This window comes from Battus philenor, unplaced genomic scaffold (assembly GCF_028537555.1).
Source record: "Battus philenor isolate CCGP_79_NKW_IND1 unplaced genomic scaffold, ilBatPhil1.0.hap1 SCAF_9, whole genome shotgun sequence".
NCBI classification, from domain to species: Eukaryota; Metazoa; Arthropoda; class Insecta; order Lepidoptera; family Papilionidae; genus Battus; species Battus philenor.
Genome location: NW_027181759.1, coordinates 10,214,317 through 10,234,415, shown reverse-complemented (window position 1 = coordinate 10,234,415; position 20,099 = coordinate 10,214,317). Strand labels below are relative to the sequence as shown.

The 20,099-nt window shown below is 33.2% G+C and overlaps 1 protein-coding gene across 1 annotated transcript; it reads left to right on the top strand.

The window, feature by feature from the left end:
- The first annotated feature begins 1,800 nt into the window (after positions 1–1,800).
- Positions 1,801–19,909, top strand: Ucp4A (Uncoupling protein 4A). The gene is made up of 7 exons (XM_068775995.1): positions 1,801–2,040; positions 10,563–10,709; positions 11,968–12,044; positions 15,362–15,557; positions 16,177–16,353; positions 17,431–17,653; positions 19,635–19,909. The coding sequence occupies exons 2-7, from the start codon at positions 10,607–10,609 to the stop codon at positions 19,807–19,809; spliced, it is 951 nt and encodes a 316-aa protein (XP_068632096.1). The 5' UTR covers positions 1,801–2,040; positions 10,563–10,606; the 3' UTR covers positions 19,810–19,909.
- The last annotated feature ends 190 nt before the right edge of the window (positions 19,910–20,099 follow it).

Here is a 20,099-nt window from a genome sequence, read left to right as displayed (position 1 = left end):
TGTGTTTCCTTAAGAAGAATCTAAAAAATAAATACAGAAGTTTAGAGAGAAGTAATTATATGGAAAAAAACGATAGTTTCGCTCTTTAGACGGACTGGCAATTACGTCACATTTGGTTTCGTTAGCAATAAAACAGTAACAGCATATCGATGCTGATGATTGACCATTGATGCATTTGTTTGTCTGTTGTTTTGGAAAGATTTTGAAAACAACATCCACGTAGCAGTCCGGCATAAGAACAACGCGTCAGCACTCGCCGTACAACTGAATTACAGTAGATTCCTGGCCAATATGAGTCTCCACAAAGAGTGGACACGGCTATGCAAGAGGTCCATCAAAAAGAAGAGTTTTAAGAAAGAAGGAAACTTCAACACAGAGCTGCAGAAACAGACAAAACGACAACAGCAACAGCTACGGAACGAGGACTACTCCCTTCAACACTACCGGTAGAAAAGAAGAAACAGTATACACGAGTCACACCGACGCGATACGTAATATTCAAGTGGTGCATGGGCACGAGCAGACTTGGCAGTAGGAGAAATTTAAATATTAGCTCTGTGACCGACGAAGCTGTAACAGCCTGAATAAGCTATATAGCGTCGACATCTAACAGAAACTAGAGAGAGTGCATTTCTGACTATGCATCATACGACTTTAATTTAATAATAAAAACAAAAAAAGAATTCGTGGAATCATAATCAAACATCGTTTCGAAAAAGCGGTGACTTCGAAAATACTGTAGAAAAGACCCCTAAAGAGAGGTGGCTCCAGTGTTTGTCACAATTGTCAAGGGGATTTAATTATTTGATATTTAGTGAAACTTTCAATGTCACCTCTCTTACTATGGAGTGCGGTTTGCAAAAAAGACTAAAAACATCAAATGTCTTCAATTTTTGACTTTGTTTCAAAACACGTAGCGATTCTTTTTATCTTAAGCTAGAGATGTAATACTTACTTATTTCTTTACCAAAATCGGTATATTTGTCATAGTGCGTCTAACGCCTTGTAAGACGAAAGATTATCTGTAAAAGGTTTATTACTAACTACATATAGGATAGTTGATGTTTAGCTAGCTGCATTCGTTTTTGTTGTAATATTTGATGATTAATAAATGAACGTCTTGAAAAGACATTTTTAATTCTAATATGATTGTATGTGAGAATATATAAAAAATTTAAAAACAATTTTGTGTATAAATTATATTGTATTATTAGTATAAAATTATTTATTTTGTGATTAACTGATTTTAAGTCTCCATTATAGTAGTTTTTATTTTAAATCATATGTGTACTTTTTTCGTAGTTTTTGTTTGTTGGTATTCTGTATAGTCGAGTTACATCCTGTGGGTCGTAGGTCTCACGTTGGGAAGTATTGGGTTAGTGATTACATGACAAGTCGTCCTTGGCGGTGATGACATTTTCTGTAATAATAGATGTGTAATTGTTTTACACGTGAGTATATTTATTTATTATTTCCTGTTTGTCTCATTTATACATATACTGGTTCAACATGAGTAATAAAAATATGTAAACTAATGGTGAAGATGAAATACTAACTGTGACGTAAACATTTTAAAGATGTTTTAAAGAAAGAAAAAAAAAATTGATAATTGAGTCGGAGTCATGACACGCTTCAATGAAATACGTTCATTGATGACTAATAATTTACAAATCGTTCTATTTACATTTTTACAACGAGGTCGGGGCAGGAAAGAGATATCACAACCTCACAACAGCTCTTTCTTTTGGCTGATAGACCGTATGCCTGAATGAGTAGTCACAACTCGGTAGCGATGGAAGTCGGACGCAAGCGTTCCGTGCTTGCTTTCGCGCTCTCTCGCGCCGCGAAGAGATAACCGCGAATTAGGGCCAAACACAAATAATTCTATTTATAGATCGCCGTATAGTGTCTCTCTCTCTAACACTTTTGCCTGATATGAACGCCATTGATGAAAACATTTCAATGTTCATATCGTGCGTGTGCAGTGAACACGCCGGTTAATTTGTTCGGAAAGGGTCAACTTCGAGTTTGAACCGTGGCGTTAGTATAATTATTACATTTGATTGTTATTTACATTTTTTTTTGTATACTTATAAATTTTATTTTTAATTACTTACATGTCCTATGTAAAAAAAGGCCATTGTATTTATTTCCCAAAATCAAACATTAAAATTTTTACACATGTTTTGGCTAGGGAATCTAGGAAACGGAAGTAAAAAGAAGTAATTTTTTGTTTTGATATTAATTGAACGCCGAGGAAATCAATATCAACATATTGTATTTAGAAATTCATTGTACTGAAATTTTTGATAAATTTTTCTTATGGTCAAAGTTTAGCAAATATTGCTTAAAAAGTTTATAAAAAAATCTGACTTTTATGATAGTTATTAAGAGCGTATATACCTGAATTTATCGCAGAATAAAACACTTTACGAGCATTAAACACTGCATTTAAGCACTCTTATTCTGACTGAACAAAAGATCGGGCACAAGTGATTCACTATACAATGAAGAACTGTATTGTTTGCCACGAAAAGCACGTAAATATAATCCGGAATCGATGTCTAGTTAGTACTCTTAAATTTTTTATAATTATATCATAAAGGTCTTTTATTGTCTAAGCCGTTACATTTATAATACTCCTAGAACCAAGTTCAAATATATTAATATAAAAATTTCACTTCAATTCTAATATAAGGTTTTTACGATATTCATCATAATTATTCCAGCGTCTATTGCTGGACATATATTCTCCACAGATTTCTAGTAAGACATTGGAAGCGCCCGTCTTATATTTAAAGACCTTTGAATATTATGTAAGCTTTTGTGTATTTTCAATATTCGAGTGGGAAATTTCAATCTTGAAAATACTGGCGTTACCATAAACACTTGCTATGTTTATAACCAATATAATATATTATTTAACTATATGATTATATAAATATAATAGGGTTTGGTCAAAAAAGATTTTTTTGCATTTAATATCGCTCTTTATTAGTTAGACATTTTTATGTTTTGTACCATGAATAAAAATTATTATAGAGAATATAGAATAGATATAAAAACAGGATAGTGAACTTATTTGGTGCCTACTAAATTGAAGTTGCCATTTTTCTATTAAATAATTGTGTATACGGACACTAACCTTCAATTAAAAAAAATCGAACAAGCAATTTCTACGTAACGTTTGGTTTATTTTTGCTATATTAATAACACTGCTTTATCGCAATAGTCTGTCATTGCTATATAATTATAATAACGTTTCGCTCTTACGACTTGAACATATTTTAATAGACTGAAACTAATTCCAAAATGTTTAGTTCCATATTTCGATATTATTGTTACATGGATAACATATGTACTTTGAAATTCTCTAATAAACCTCGGCCAATGACCCCGATACGAATACGTTGAACATACGGGATTACGTCATCGCAGCTGTTCTCAACTAGATGTCTAGTTCAGAGTGAACTGTAGTTGTCGTAAGTCATGACCTAATATATACGTTAAGTATTTTTTGACCCACTACACACTACCCTATTACCATATAAAACTAAAGAAAAATTATTCAGTGCATGTTGGATTCGTATCGAAAAAGAGTTAACCGGAGCTGTGCAACCAACTACACACTAACATATAAACAAACGAGAAAAGCTTATAGTCAGGTGTCGCGGAACTGAATTTCCTTGTATTGCAGAAAACGTATGAATGTACCCTGTTATGAGTTATAACACCATTCATTATTCAGACTACAATTCACGCTAATATCCCGTATTATTAAAGTTTTAATGAGTGTTTCACGATAACCTGATTAATTTTTATCTGCAAGTATTTTACTGTACGATCAAAGAAAACCTTGAAAACCCGTAACTATCTTTGCACGTTTAATTTTTTTGAAGATTTCAAGATTTTGGAACTTTTAGAATCTTTAACCCTTTCACGACCACGGGGACGCCGGTGTCCCAAGCAAAAATCATGGATTAATTAAATATTTACGTAACCATTGTAAATTATTTTTTTGTTTTTATATTTCGGAAAGTACCTTTTTATTATTTTTTACTGGCAATATAGGATAACTAACACCGTTTATTGTTTATAGTCATCGGAACGTTAGAGTTCTTTTGGCGCGAATGATCTGCTGTTTGGAATAAATAATTGATATTGTAAAAGTGCTTTTCAAGTTTTTACAATGTCAAATTATCATTACCTGGTAAGTAAATTGTTATTCTAAATATTCAGTAGTAATGTATTTATGTTGTATTCTGTGATAAATCGTTATAAAGATTATGGGACACGGATGTCCCTGTCGGCGTAAAGAGATACTTTTTATACGGAATTTCTTAACTTTTGGCCTGGTGATATACCAAAATGCTATCATTTTCTTATTCATATTTTTCTCAGAATATGTTTCGTAAGGGACGTGGAGTTTTTGAACTTTGAAAAATATAATTCTTCAAATTTTTGTGGGTGACGATAGCGATGAGGAAGATGACTTAGTGCTTGATGACGAAGACCTAAGACTTCTAGTACAGGATGATGACCAAGGGGTATTTGATGTCGAGGTTGAAGAAACGACGACTCTTCAACGGCAAGAATCACCTGAACCTTCAACGTCTCAAAAAAAACAATCCATCTAATCATTAACCAATCATCTAACAACAGGAATTGTTTCACCGAGTACCACAAATAACTTGCCCTATTATATTTATATTATTCATAAACAAGTAAATAAAAGTACACTAAGTAACAAATGTACATTATTTACAACAAAACAGACTTACCAATAAGTAAACCAAAATTTAGAGTTTAAGTAGAAAGTAACCCGTCGCTAAACCATAGGGACATATTTGTCCCATAAATTTCCAAAAAAAATGTAAAAGTTTTTTGAATTTTTAGTATAAATTATGTTTTTAGGATGCCTATTAATTCATTACATCTAACTAAGTTGATTAAATAAGGTACCGTAACCTTATGGTCCTGAAAGGGTTAATCCAGGATGTACAGATTATATCTATGTACATATTAAATTTATGATTTATCTGTAGCCAATTACATTTAATATCTGTGCATATATAATCTATACATAATAAATCTAGGTAAAATAATTATTTTTATGATTTAACATACTATAGACATATTTTAGTGCAGAGATTTTCAAATGAAAAATTCTATTTTGCCATCGCCGCCTGTTGACATAAGACGTTATGATTCATTAATTCAACGTCTCTAACCACAATATCCTTCAAATCGGATCACAGTGATACGTGTGCAACCTTTTGTAAAAAAGGGGTTACTTTAATTCCGAAACTTTATTAAAACTTAAATTTTTAACTATAGAATTATGATAATGTAATAAATATTTAATTTAGAACATGGAAGTTGCAATTAAAGTCTGTTTGTGCAGTAGTTGCTGTAAGTATCATCAACATTTTGACCGATCTGATTGATTGATACACATTTTTTACTAATTTAAACATATTTTTTTATTGTCAATTACTTAGATCCGTAATAGCCTAGTGGTAAAGAACTGTCACTTGTGATCACAGGTCTCGGGTTCGATTCCTGGGATAGAATCTTATATAATTCACACTTTGTTTATTCATTATATACTACACTGCGATCGCCAAGTCTCCTGCCAAGCTTGGCGATTATAGTATATCCCCCTTTGGAACAGTCCTATGCCTTGCAGTGGGCGTCTATGGGCTGAAACGACGACGAATAAAAATCCCTTTCATAATCATTATCATCATATCAGCTGGTAAACGCCCACTATAAGGCATTGGCCTCCCCAATGATTGTCATATTGACCAAACCTTTATCCCGAATTAAGTTTAAAAAAATCTCGACATGCCATTTAGTATACAGTTCTGTAATGTGATGAATGTAAAAAGTTATTCTTATGCAATATATAGTTATTTATAGCCTTGCCTTTACTTTGTACTTTGGTCAACCTCGCTCATTCATTGACTTTCATATGTGGTAAAGGTTTCATCGTGTCAAACGTTCGTTACGTAAAAGCATTTGCGTTTGAAAATAGCAGATCTTTTCAAGCCTGTTATATTACGAGTATACGAATGTTGTCAAACTAAAATCATAAATATAGTACTTAGTTCAAACGTTTTTATGAAAATTAATATGTCCATCACACAATTCATTACCAGAAGTATGAATGTATTCACTATGTTACACGAAACTCAATTGAAATAACACAATGGTTGTTTGAACGTAGTCCAGTTCATACGTGTTGTTTGAACAGTTCATTTCTTAAATACTTATTTTAAATAGAACAGAAGTAATTTAAATTTCAATAAGGAAATTCTTTTCAGTTGTGCTTTGATCATCTACCAAAGAGGTTTCATATTGCAAGTAGTAAGGTAATATTTTACAGCAGATTTAATTATTATAAATATTTAAAACTTTGAGACCCTTTAACATTTTGCCAATTTTAACATATATAGATATGAAGAGTCGTTTAATTTATTGTATTTTTTTTTAATTAGATAAATAATTTTTATAGTTAATATCATGTCATTGTAAATAAATTTCAATGCATATTTCGAATAATTAAAAAGTGAATAGTTTTTTTTATGACGGACAAGTTTAAAATTCGAACATGTCATACATATAAACTTATTTTTTTATTAATTGTACAAACGAGATGATTAGCATTTTATTTTAGTTGTTCTCGTTTCGATTTCATAAATAAATTAAAATTTAAGATAAAGAGAATTTTAATAAAATTTCATTGAGGAATAGGTATGAAATATTGCTTAAAACATATTTACAATTTTATAATTATTTATTAATAAGTATAATGCACACGTATTTACATCGTTTAAAACGGCTGCCATTTTAAATATGTTAATGTTATCTAATCTTTATCAACTGAACTGTTATCTGAGATTTTATTTACTAATTTTTCACGTATACGCGATTTCCTTATTCAAGGCCTACTAACATGTGATTCGCTTCTTGTTTCTATGCCACCGCAAACGAGGCAATACGTACCGATAGAACATATTTTCATATGCATTGAAAATTCTAAGGAAGCGAACTATGGGGCATTTACCATAACAGATTAAAAAAATTCAAACCTTTTGTTTTATTTATGTAAGATTTATTTTTAGCACCACGACATGATTAGTTACTGAAGGATTTGTACTACATGTAATGTTTTGTCTAAATCAATCGATACGATTTATGTACTAAATAAAGAGTTGCACGTGCAATCTGTAATATAGACTCCGAGAATAGTTAAGTCAATATTATGATATATTTATGATAATCTTGTCTATGCGAAAAAATAGCTATGTACATATAGTTAGCATTATAAAGAAATATAGATAAGGTTTCTCTAGGCTAAATAAAGTTCGAAACTCTTGTCGGCAAGCATGCACCGTTTTACAATATACTCGTGTATAATTAATGAATTATCATGTTATATTATTTATATAAATTGTCATAGTGTCTAAATTTCAAGAATATAAGAACGACAAAAATAAGTTCCTAACATATCATAAATGCGGTAATTATTATGAATGCTGTATTAACAATAATATCTTGTGTAACAGCACGATTTTTTTTTTCTTGTCAAATTGTATAAAGCCACATTCTTCTTCATCTTTTTCGTAATTTTTTCAAAGTTCACGAAATATAGACGAAAATACCACGAAATTTGTTTTTGGTAATTAACATAAATGGTTCGCTTGGCAGTAAATTAGACGCCATTATTTTATTTGCTTATTCTTTGTATAAGATAATGATTGTCATAGATAAGGTAATACAGAATAGATGAACCAGTATCGAATGGCTCGGAGTGACATTAAATTTAGTTTTGAAAGAAAATTCCTTCATCGTTACTAATTACCTGTAAAATGTTCCGGAAAAGTTATTGTAACTAAGATTACTGTAGATACTAAGTGTGTGTGTTAAACTTATCGTTATGCTATTTAAATCACTGAATATTATATAAGCAATCTGTACGGCGATTTATACGAAAACACAGGGATATATATAAATTTTTTTACAAATAATTTATTTACTTTGCGGAATATAATACACATAGATTTTTTTATTGTGAATCGGACTATCACTTCTGTCCAAGGGTATTTTAAGGTTCAGCTGGTTTGAGGTGGCAGGGTGCAGAGAGCATCTAGCTAACGACCTCTTTTAAAGTAACGAAGCTTGAGGGTTCTCGGAGGTGTATCGATTCGAGCCGCTATATACTACTATATTCCCGGATTGAGTGTTCGCTGAACTCTTAAATCGCTCCGGTGGACGCGCCCCCACGAAGGGACCTCGGCTTGAGCTGTCACTTGTAGATAATACCCACTTAGCATTTCAAAACGAAGTGTCCTAGAGTGCCGAACCTCGGCTAGTCGGTTACTGTTGCCTGGCTAATATGGATTATCACTTCGAGAAGCGTTAGCGCTTGTAGAAGTAGCGGAAGAAACTATCAACGCTTCCATCTAGTATGATCGGGGTTGGTCGGCCGACGATCCGACCTCGTTTCTGACAAGACTGGTTGGTTATCAAATAGCGATAATCATGACGTGCAATGTTGTCCCGTCATCCATAAACTCGAGTATGTGTCTCAATCTTAGGACAGTGCGGCGTTTGAATGTATCGGGTGTGATATATATAGATCATTTTCTCCTTTTAAGAGCATTTAATTTTACTTAGCACCGATTATCATTTAAAAATTGATTAAAACGAATTACAAACTTTCTTCAAGTGTAAGATTTTACAATAAACTACGATAAATTGTCATGTAATAAGTTAAAATGATTTACTTGACGCACGCAAACAGATCTTATTATAGTGTAAAGAATTTTTAAGTGATTATAAAGTTTGTAAATGTATTGTTCTAAGTATAGAATTAAGCTTTACGAAAGTAAACCACGACCCGAAAATAAAAATAGATTGTGTTTGTTGTGAGCTTATCTCAGATCAGGGCGAATTTGAAACTCTCGTAGACACGTATTAAGTTGAAGGTTTTTATTAAACGAGAACGCTATATGATTCTTATTTAAAACAAATTCATTTCATGACCACTTGTGTAGACTGTAAATGATCCATATTAATAATAATGTGATACTAAAAAAAGAAATGAAATAAATGGATATATAAAAGATTAAAGCATAAATTGCACTGTTTTATCTTTTAAAGTTACCCTTAAAACTGTTGTTTTATTACAATTTTCTTTCGAAGAAAGAGTGCATTTAGTATTTGTCTAATGTACCATAGAAAGCGTAAAGTTTTGTATTAAAAAATTCGCGTTTTAATTCACGCACGATTATGTCTGCGATTAAGATAATACGTCATTAGCCGAATAATTATGCCGGTCACTGCGGTCTCTAACCGGTACTTAGGAATACTTATTACACTAATTTATGCGGCAGATATGAACGCCGCAGGGATTATCTACCTAGCCGGCCACTTATAAGAGACAAATGTATACCACTAATACATGTCTCTCAACTCGTATTTATAAGATACACTTTTTATACGGGCATTGGGTTTTAAAAATAAAAGTTTTGAAGAGGTTAATGTTCGCATAGTTCATCGGCAACAAAAATCTTTAAATCTTAAAAACCTACATCCAATTATCTTGTATAAAGCGATCACTTCGAAATACGTTATTGTATCTATTGCAATACGACAGACCAACAATTTCTATCAATGCAAAGTGTGCAGGGACAGATTGTAAACAAAAATTAATTTAAATATGACGTAATACGATATTTGAAAATGTTTTTCTTACTATACTATTATTACGCCAGTTATTATTTCTAAAAGCAAATTGATGTTTGGATAGGATGTAACAAACATTAATTGACAGCAAATGAGTTACACATATGGGTACATTCACACTTTAGTTTTTACACCTATAACCAATGACTCCGTGTCTCCGCGCGTTAGTGTGAGTGTGTATCGACTAAGTTCTCATAGATGAGCAGAAGTTGGCAGGTTTCCAGACGAAGTCCTTCTTGAATTCGTTGCGAAAGCAAAGTCGCAAGCAAAGAAAGTGTCTACATAGTACCACTTTTTCTTTGGCGATTTACCAGGACCACATTGTAAATAGGGTATTGGATCTGCCTCGTCGGTTTTGGTTGGGTCAAATTCAAGATAAGCGAGTTAAGCTCTAAGACAACAAGAGCTAAAATTAAAAGGCATTTTGCCAACGAAAGGCGTTGCGTTATGCGTTATTTTATATTTTGTAAAATACATATGTTTTATATTGCAAAAATCTGACACGGAACTTTGTATAAATGTCAATTTCGGTGTAAAAGTACTTTTATTATACTAATAAATAAAAGTTACTTTTAACACAATCAGAATTTTCCTAAATATCAGCTTTAGTCATTAATTTTTATAACGTTATCTATTTAGGTTTATATGTAAGTAATTACTTAGTGATAGACACCAAATCAAGTTAAAAATGAAAAGATTGTGTAACGATCGAAAAAATGGATCGCGTTATTAAATGTGTGTGTGTGTTTGTACTAAAGTATCTTTGTTGTTAATAGATATTTAAATTAATTGGTAAATTTTGTTTGTAGGTGTGATGAAAAATCAAAGTCCGACAAAAGGGTGATCATTTAATATGGCGGTTTTACGCAACGCCAACCATCCTGCCGCCAAAAGGAGCGACTCCATTGCTACACGCTACATCGTTGCAGTGCTTGCTGCTTGGACAGCTGAATCAGGTAATGCGTTGTTTACAATCTATTGTTTTTTTTTTCAACAAGGCGAAGACAGATGCAAATGCTCAAGGAGGCCTAAATCCAAAGAGAGGTCCTAGTGAAAGAAAAGAAACCCATTACTGACATTATTGAAACATTTTTTTTTAGATTTAAAGGAATAAAATCCCTTCATTAATCATTAGGCCATGGCTTAACCATAGTAGTAGGGCAATATAACCTATTTAGAGAAACAATAGTATTATGCGCAATATCGCATCTACACCAGACATCTTTAGACATAGCACAGCGATTTTACTACAATTGTTTCGTATTAAGAATGAAGTGAATCATTCTTGTCCACAGACCTGGCTTCGCTCTGTAATTTAAACTTGTCTTTCTAAATAAAGTCGTTTTTATTTAGAAAGACAAGTTTAAAATGACCAGGTAGTTGACTTAGGCTGAGGGATACTGATAATTCATTGAATTCTTTACGAGAACTAGCTGTAACTGTAGCGCTGTTAAATTTAAGGGTTTTTAGCTCGCGTGGTCCGAAACCGGAATCCCCGAGTACAATGACGGTTTAACAGCATCGAATATGAGTGAAACTGGTGAAGAACAAAAATATACTATTGTTTGGTGGTGTATAAACGCGCCGCAGTTGAACTAATACTCTATCTCTAACGAAAGAAACCTCGGTTAAAATATATTTATAAAACAATATTAAAGTCTCATCAGTTCATAAAAATGTAGGGATTATTTAAACATTAAGTTAATTGAAACAAGTCATTTTCTTCGTTTAAGTTGTAGAATGTCCATTGCATAAGCCTCTTCCATAGATTTCCAATAGAACCGGTAGGGGCAGATAGCATATTGCTACGACCTTGATAAGGTTATCTTTTCACCTTCTGAGTGGAGAGAACATCCTACGCTGCTTTTATCGGTTCGTGATCTCCTCTCCAGAACCTTAAGGTCCAAGCAGACATCTGTTTTGTGCACCATGTGGTCTATCCACTGTCCCTTCAAATTGCTATTTCCGTTTTCGTTCTACAAATCTGCTCATTCCTGATTCGGTTTTATAGAGAAATCCCTTCCATAGTCCTTTTCATGGCTCGTTGAGCGTTATGAGCTTGCCAACGAGGACTGACATGAGAATAGACCACGTTTTAGTGTCGTAACTCATCACTGGTAATACACATTAGTGCTAAAACTTCGTCACAAGACGCTGAGGGATATTAACCGAAGATGTTTAGTAGTTACATTTAACATTCTATATTTTTTGCAGTAACGTATCCGTTCGATTTGACGAAAACCAGGTTACAGATTCAATCAGAGGTTGCTACTGCAAAACATGGATATAAGGTACAGTACATTACTAGACCATCACAAAAATCGCTTAGTTTAGAGATATTCATAATATGGGACATTAAGTTGGGCGAATTTAAAAAAATTCGTGCAAGAAAAACTGTACAAAGGTAAGGGAAGAAAATTTAAATTGACAAATTTATTTATTTTTAAATTTCCGAAAAGCAACTTACCCGTTTTCACTGCGGGCCTTTACCGAGCAATGTAGTTTTGAAATTCGCACGCCTTTCTCGCTTACCGTGTATTAGGGGAACCGGAAAGTAATGTAGCTTTCTTAAGTTAAATTACACGCGGCTACATTTTTAACAAGTTTTTATTTCCAATAATTTATTAATTATCTTCGTTATCAACTACCTTTTGTCATCTAGTATAAAAATTTTCAATGCTGGAACGGTAAAAATCAATTGGTTTTTCTGTAAAATATGTCGACAGAAAAAAAATTAGTTTCCAGTCCATCTATTATTTTACCTTATAATAGTAAAGTCTAGTTTCAATTTCCACAAATCAATGCGTAATCACTTTGGACTAAACTTTTTATATTGTGAATCTTATGTCATTATTGTAAGAAACTATCACGTTTATTTATTCAATAAGACTTAATATACAACGGTATGAACGTCAAACCATTCACATATCAATCGATCGCAGCGCGCACCTCACTACGATTAACATTAAACGGTGTCTCTTTGGCACTAATACCTACTTTTAGAAGCGTTGTCGTCACTGCTACTTTTCCAAGATTACCCTTCGTTTTTAACAATCACTTGCACATATACAATGATTGCTAACATTGTTAGGATTCAGATGTATAAATTAAAAATTGTAGATTGTGTTAATTTTATAATTAATATATTTTCTGTATACAAAATACTTGCCAAACATAACATACGTAAACTCAGTTTCAAGCTCCAAATAACAAATAAATGATGAGGAGCATTCAATGTTTTAACACCATCTTCGATTTGTTTGGCAAAATCGCTATTGATCGCAATGCCAAATTACACTTTAAAATTAAAGTTACTAACGAGAAAACAGTATCATAGCTGATTCAATATGTAGTCCGTATGTATGGCGTAGAGTTTATTTGTAAACTGACCTTAAATAATTGATACTAACGCGTTCTTGGCTCAAGTTCTTATTTATTTAAACTAGACTGATGCAATATTTGTACAAGTCATTACACATAAATGAGCCGGCAGACCTGGCGTGGGTAGGCCCCCCATTAGGTAAACTGACAAAATAGTCAAGGTCTCAGGAAGTCGCTGGATGCGGGCAACTCAAGACTGGTCATCGTGGGAGACCTATGCCTTGCAATGGGCATCTATAGGCTGGCGCGATGATGATAAATACTTACTTGTCATAAAAGTAGCCGCAGAAGTATTTTTAAAAAGCATACGTATCAGCAACTGTAACACCACCAACATTATATCGTTGAATATTTTTCTTAAATAAAACACACGGAGACGCTTATATTCGACCTGCGACGTAACGTCTTCAAAGATCTTAACGCTCCGGCGTTTCCTGCGACATCGTTACCTTCTTTGTGCAGTCACTTCGTGGTTATTTATATCCACCAACAAGACTCACGAATATTTGTCCACCTCCAATAATTACTTTTAACAATCAGGTGTTTGCAATTTATGTGTCCTCCTCTCCCTAACTTCGTTTCTCTAATGGGGCTCGTGACCCCAAACATGCAGTGATCTTATCTCTTACGATGTTTCTCCATCTGTTCCGGTTTTATGCGACGTGTGCGGCCTCAGACATATTCATGTTGAGAATGGTGGGAATTTAGTTAGAGGAGCGCATAGGATACACCACTTAAGTAAACAATCGCATTCCCGGAGACAATAAGTTTTTGAAGATCATCACCAGATTTTCTGGCGATATGCGTGTAGGATACCATGGTCCTAATTCAAAAAATCTCTCTAAATCTGAATATATCGCCTTCAAGTCGTCATTTACGGAATGACAACAAAAGAAACCCCAACACTAATCAATTTCTATTACGCTATTTTGCAACGCAGTAACATATTGATTAGATTTCACAGTGATTTATGTTGCAATATCCAGTTATGTTTACTGCATAGCGTCATTTTTATGTTTAAAATTATACCCACTGGCTCACATTATTAAATATTTTACATACAAGCTAATTAATAGCTTCTAGAAGTATGTCGAGCATCCGCCTAGGCCATTTAAAGGCTTGGCGACTTCCCAATCCGTTGAAATGATGTAACGGCTCGAGCTGAGGCGCCCGAGATGGCACTCAGCTTAGTCTCTGTGAAAATGTTTAGTCTAAGTGCCTTTAGTGGTAAGCCATCTCACATCCGACAAAGCTGTAAGCCAGCAGGGCGACGCGTCGATTTTTCGCAACGATCTAAGAATACTTTCTTTTAAGGTGTTCGTTTTTCTCTGTCATTTATACAACAATTAAGACCAAAAGGCGCAAACTTATGAAATATCTGAGTATTCTTTTTTGTTATTGATGTGGAAGACTAACAGCTATAGATAATAAATTGTATTTTAAATTTGAGACATCCAAAAATTTTCAAATTATAATATTATATGGCTGCAACATAATTTTGAGTTCAAACACGATTTTGAAAAGAAAGCAAATAAAAAATCTATTGTCAATAATTTTAAATATCTTGCCTAAAAATCTTCACGCCAAAGGAACGGTATTCCAAAAAGGGTCTAAATAATCAGAAACACTTATTGTTTTATTTATATTATTATCCACGTAGGCTCATTTACGGTGACGACTTGTGTACGATATGGCAAAAATGCCAGAAGTTTCAAATTCGAAAAAAACTATAAATAGATTGGCTTCGTTCATATTAAAACTATCATGGTCTAGCGTCTTGATCTAAATGGAGCCCTCCACAAACTCAGATGGTTAGACTTGTATACATAAGGATATATTACATCAAAAGACCTTGCAATATTAAACTTTATTTAGTAGATCAGGGGATCAATCTCTTTATTAATTACTTTAAAAAATAAGGAAATATTTGCTATATTTCTCCGATATACCAGTGTCATTAAGTTTTTTCATTTATATGGAATGTTTTGGCGATAGACAGATATTTAAGAAAATGGTATTAAATGTTTTTAATCAAGTCTATGTACTTGGAATAGCGTGAGTTTCATATTGGAGATGCATATTCTTAATGACTCCTTACGTTCTAACGTACTCTAAAATTTTTTACTTCTAAAAAGTATGCACTATTTCTATTACTTTTTTATATTTAAATAGGTAACAATTATCCACTCTATTCAAATTACATAAAGGTAATTTTACATTGTTTTAGCTAGAAAACCTCGGCATGATGCGGACAGCCGTAAGCATAGCCAAACAGGAAGGCGTTTTAAAGCTGTGGAGTGGTCTATTGCCGATGTTCCAGCGGCACGCAATATATTCTGGCTGCAGGCTGGTTTTTTACGAACAAATTCGCAATACCTTCAAAGATGAAAACGGGGCGGTCACTCTTGCGGTGGCGTCATTGGGTGAGCAGTAACACAAGCCAATGAAATTGAAAATATTAAAAATAATTTAACACGAAAAACTGGTTATTACAAATATATATACTCTCATGATATTTTATGATATTAGAATGTTAATTTTTAAATCACCAAAAATTGTCTAAATTCTTAAATAAAACGTTTCAAATGCAGTTTATACGATATTGGAAACTTTCATACGCCTGTTTCTTAAAAGATGTGATATTTTTCGTATATTGAGGAAATCGAATGCACACTCTGTAACAATGCTTACTGTATTCAACATTCTCTCAATTAAAACTGCGAACTTAGTTTACGTAGTTTTCTTTCAAACCAGTAACTCTTATTTAATTTTATAAATAAAGATGCTTCTTGCGAAGATATAGTCTATTTGCATTAATAATGTAATAACATATCGTCACTCAGAATTGCAACTCCGTCATGTTCATATTGACTGTATAAGTTAGTGTGACTAATAATTGAATTTTTGAATATTTCTTTCTGTAAGCATTCACATTCCAATTAATTTTAAATTGAATCGTAGTGTATTTAAAAAGTCGGGTGGTATGTTTAGGGATGTTTGAAAATATGTGATTGAAGGTAACAACAAATGGAAGTCCAACAGGCGGAATGTCGGCCGGTGCTATGGCGCAGTTGATCGCGTCGCCGGCTGACCTGGTCAAGGTCCAGATGCAGGCGGAGGGCCGTCGCCTGCTCCAAGGGAAACCTCCGAGGTTCACTAGCTGCATGCAGGCGTACTCTACACTGTATAACGAGAGTGGTATTAAAGGATTTTGGAGAGGTAGTTACACATTTTTTCTCATGTTTATTTTTCATATTTGACGGACGGTTTTTTTTTTATAATTTTGTTTTTGACGGACGGTTTATTAAGGTTGTCCCTTATTATAAAGTAAATATGATAAAGAATATGAATACCCATCAGCATAGTCTCCCAGAGCTTTACCAGCATATACTCTTCATTGTCAACAACTTTCAAGAAGATAATTGTGGCCGATTTTTTTCTTAACAATAACCACGGGTGACTAAGACCTATGCAAAAAAGTATATGTATACAAAATATGTATAGTTCTTACAAAGTTTTAATTAGTATTTTAAAAATGTTGCCAACAATATTTGAAACATATAAAATAGAAAAGTTTTATTAAATATAATAACATGAAAATGGAACTCGGATATATTTATTGAGAGCCACAGATAATCGTTCAAAGAGGCGCATGTGTCTGCCACCTTTGATTTCAATTAACCCATAAGAAGAATTTTAATTGTATAAGCCCTCACGATTAAGGATGCCAACTCTAATCACCGTACACCATCCAACAAAGGTTTCATGCGGTAATGGAACAATTTTACTATTGTATGGTGTGTGATACCGTATTATTGGGAACCGAAAATTGGCCACATCATTATCTAATTTCGATAGACATACTATGTAATCTAACACAAAAAATTATTATTATCGCCTTTATTACAATAGCTATTAGCTTTTTATTTATTACACATTGATTTAATGAATATTATAATATGCTAATCTGGGTAAACCAACCTGTTTACGATTACACCAGTATAAATAAATACAAGATTCTATGACATAATTAAATATCGATCATGTATTTGTACGTTGATCATAAGCCACCATTTAATCTCTACGATACCAAGACAAATCAAACACTGAAATTCTTTATAAAATAATCGTCGGTGAAAATGCGAAAAAATACAAACACAAGTCTGCCAATAGCGAGAATTTTTTTATTTCAATATCTTGGAAAGTACTGCGTCTTCATAGATAGATACTCTATTGCATGACATTATATCAAAGTCTTGGTTGTCTAGATTTTATTAACATTTAATAATCTTGTAGGTGCTATTCCAAATATGCAAAGAGCAGCCCTGGTGAACCTGGGCGACTTGGCTGCTTACGATTGCACCAAACAGTTTCTAATGCGAGATGTTGGCATGGAGGATAATGTGGTGACGCATGGACTGGCCGCCTTCGCAGCTGGACTGGTTGCGGCGGTGGTGGGCACGCCTGCCGACGTGCTGAAAACCCGCCTCATGAACCAGCCTGTGGGACCTGATGGCAAGTATGTATCAGACACTGCGTAACAAAAGAAATGTTACATGATCGATGCGCTATAAATAAATAATACAAACTCATTATTTTCGCTGTACAAACAGACAACTTGATAAACGCAGATTCGCATATTAAACACGAACACTTTCTACGACTTTAACGATATCATCTATCCACTTTTTTGGTCCTAAGCTTGCCGGTTCATGGTCTTCCCTCCAGAACCTTAAGGTCCCAGCATTTCAGTTCTGCCCGCTACGTGGCCTGCGCCCGCCACTGCAATTTGCTTATCCACCGGGTAATGTCGGTTACTTTCGTCGCCAATACAAGAATGCTATTAAATAAAAAAACAGTTTATCTATCTGTAAGACAGAATTTTTACTGCACGTTAATTTGCATCCGAATATCTAAGGTTGATACCTTCTCTTCCTTCTCTGGTTGATACCAGAATATACAAATGAATGACGAAAACTATTTTTGATAATTACACTTAGTAATTTTTACTTCAATAATATTTTAGACATGAACAGCAATATTGAAATGTAAGCTCATTTAATTCGCTCATTGAAATTTATTAATTTTTGGATAAAAAATTGAAACATTACATAATAAGAAAAGACGAAAATCTGCCCGCGCACGTCATTGCACCATACGTATCAGACATGTAAAAATATTAATCATTTGTTATTACGTAGCGTTCGTATCCATCGTGAGGCCATTACGATAACGTGGAATCGATAAGTACGCATGGCGTAAGTCGTGGCGTCAATGTTTTGATGCATTATTTGTGGCCGTAGCGTAGGTACAGAGCGCGGTCGAGGTCAAAGAACCGGGTCAAAGTCGCACTCGGCGCAGGCTCATTGAGAATTATTGTCCTTTTCCTTTCGTTGTAGTCGATTTTCTAGTCAACTTATCAAGGACATGTGAATGACGTTTTACATCTGTTCCGTCTATATCATTCATTAGAGACCGTTCACTGCAAAAGTTTCACAAAATAAAGAAAATCTCATTAGTAATAATATAATTTGATTTCTTCATACTGTATAAGATATTATATTTTGCTAGGTACATTTGTCAATTTTTTTTAGGTGATAATTAAAATAGCATATGATTTGTTCACTTTTTATTATAATAAGTTTGCATGTAAAGCAATAAATCATTTATATTTAATTATAACTCAAAATTAAATTATTTAAATTTTTCATGATATCAATAGGTCATCGTAGCGACATCTTTTGTTAGACTATAATAAAATATTATTATAATACTAAACTGTTTGTGGCTTGCTGTGCATCTGTATAGATGGCAGTTATACAAAAAGACAACAACATCCACGGCACAAAATCTAGTTTTTTTTTAATTGTCTTAGGTAATTGATTAGACACATGGATGAAAAAGCAATAATTAATTATTATTTTAGAAGGATTTCAGGTTATAATAATATTAAACGCAAAAGTTTTTTTGTATGTCAATTTGCCAATAGTTTAAAGTTATCGAAACCGACAACGGTAACTTTATTAGATGACATATTTATAACGTCTTAATAAATATGTTCTTAAGAGTTTTCAAACAACACTATTGGCATCTAGCAAAAATAATTACTTAATTTTAGTATTAGTTGTTTTAGTTTTGTATTCCTCTTTCAATCAATCGAGACAAAAATGTTGTTGATAGTTTCCTGTAGATGGGGCTTCTGGGGCGCCCATATGTCTTACTGCAGCGAATTACTGTTTTAGCTTTGAAGTTTGAGTATGTTTAACCGAGTATAGCGCTCTTTTAACCGCACTTTTGTATGCAAAGTGTAATTATTGTAAAATGATTGAAAGGGCTACTTTTTAAAAAGGGATTGTACCTAGGGCTACTTTTTAAAAAGGAACGCGAGAAACCTTTTTTTTTCTTAGCCTGAATTGAAGTTTTATCATTCATTATTTAAATAATCTGTTGCAGAATGGGTCGTGCAATCCTTAATAATAATAATAATACTTATTTTCCAGGGGGATATTATACCGCGGAATGATCGACTGTTTGCAAATATCTGTCAAGAATGAAGGTATCATGTCACTTTACAACGGTTTCATTCCGATGTGGATTAGATTAGGACCGTGGGCGTTGATTAATTGGATTGCATTTGAGCATATAATGTTTGCGCTAGGTGGTCGGACTTTTTAAGTGGAGGTTTTAGTAAACGTTAGGCATTGTTACCTTATAGAACTAATGGTGCTTAAGATTCTTACGAAATTATAAACAAGCAATCGGCGTTTATAATAAATGTAGCGGGAATATAGTATTTCATTAATCTTTTTGCGTAGATAGTTTAATGCGGTTAAAAGATTACAATTTGTTTTTACATTAGCAATAATCCTTTGATATAAATATATACACAATGCAATATATTAGGTGATTTTTAAAATCCATTTTGTTTATTATCGACTTAGGTCAGATGTTTATCAGTAATGAAC

Coding starts and splice junctions, on each gene's coding strand:
- Ucp4A (XM_068775995.1), top strand. CDS start 10,607: ATGGCGGTTTTACGCAACGCCAACCATCCTGCCGCCAAAAGGAGCGAC. Junction 15,558..16,176: donor TCTTGCGGTGGCGTCATTGG/GTGAGCAGTAAC, acceptor GAAGTCCAACAG/GCGGAATGTCGGCCGGTGCT. Junction 17,654..19,634: donor CCTGTGGGACCTGATGGCAA/GTATGTATCAGA, acceptor CTTATTTTCCAG/GGGGATATTATACCGCGGAA.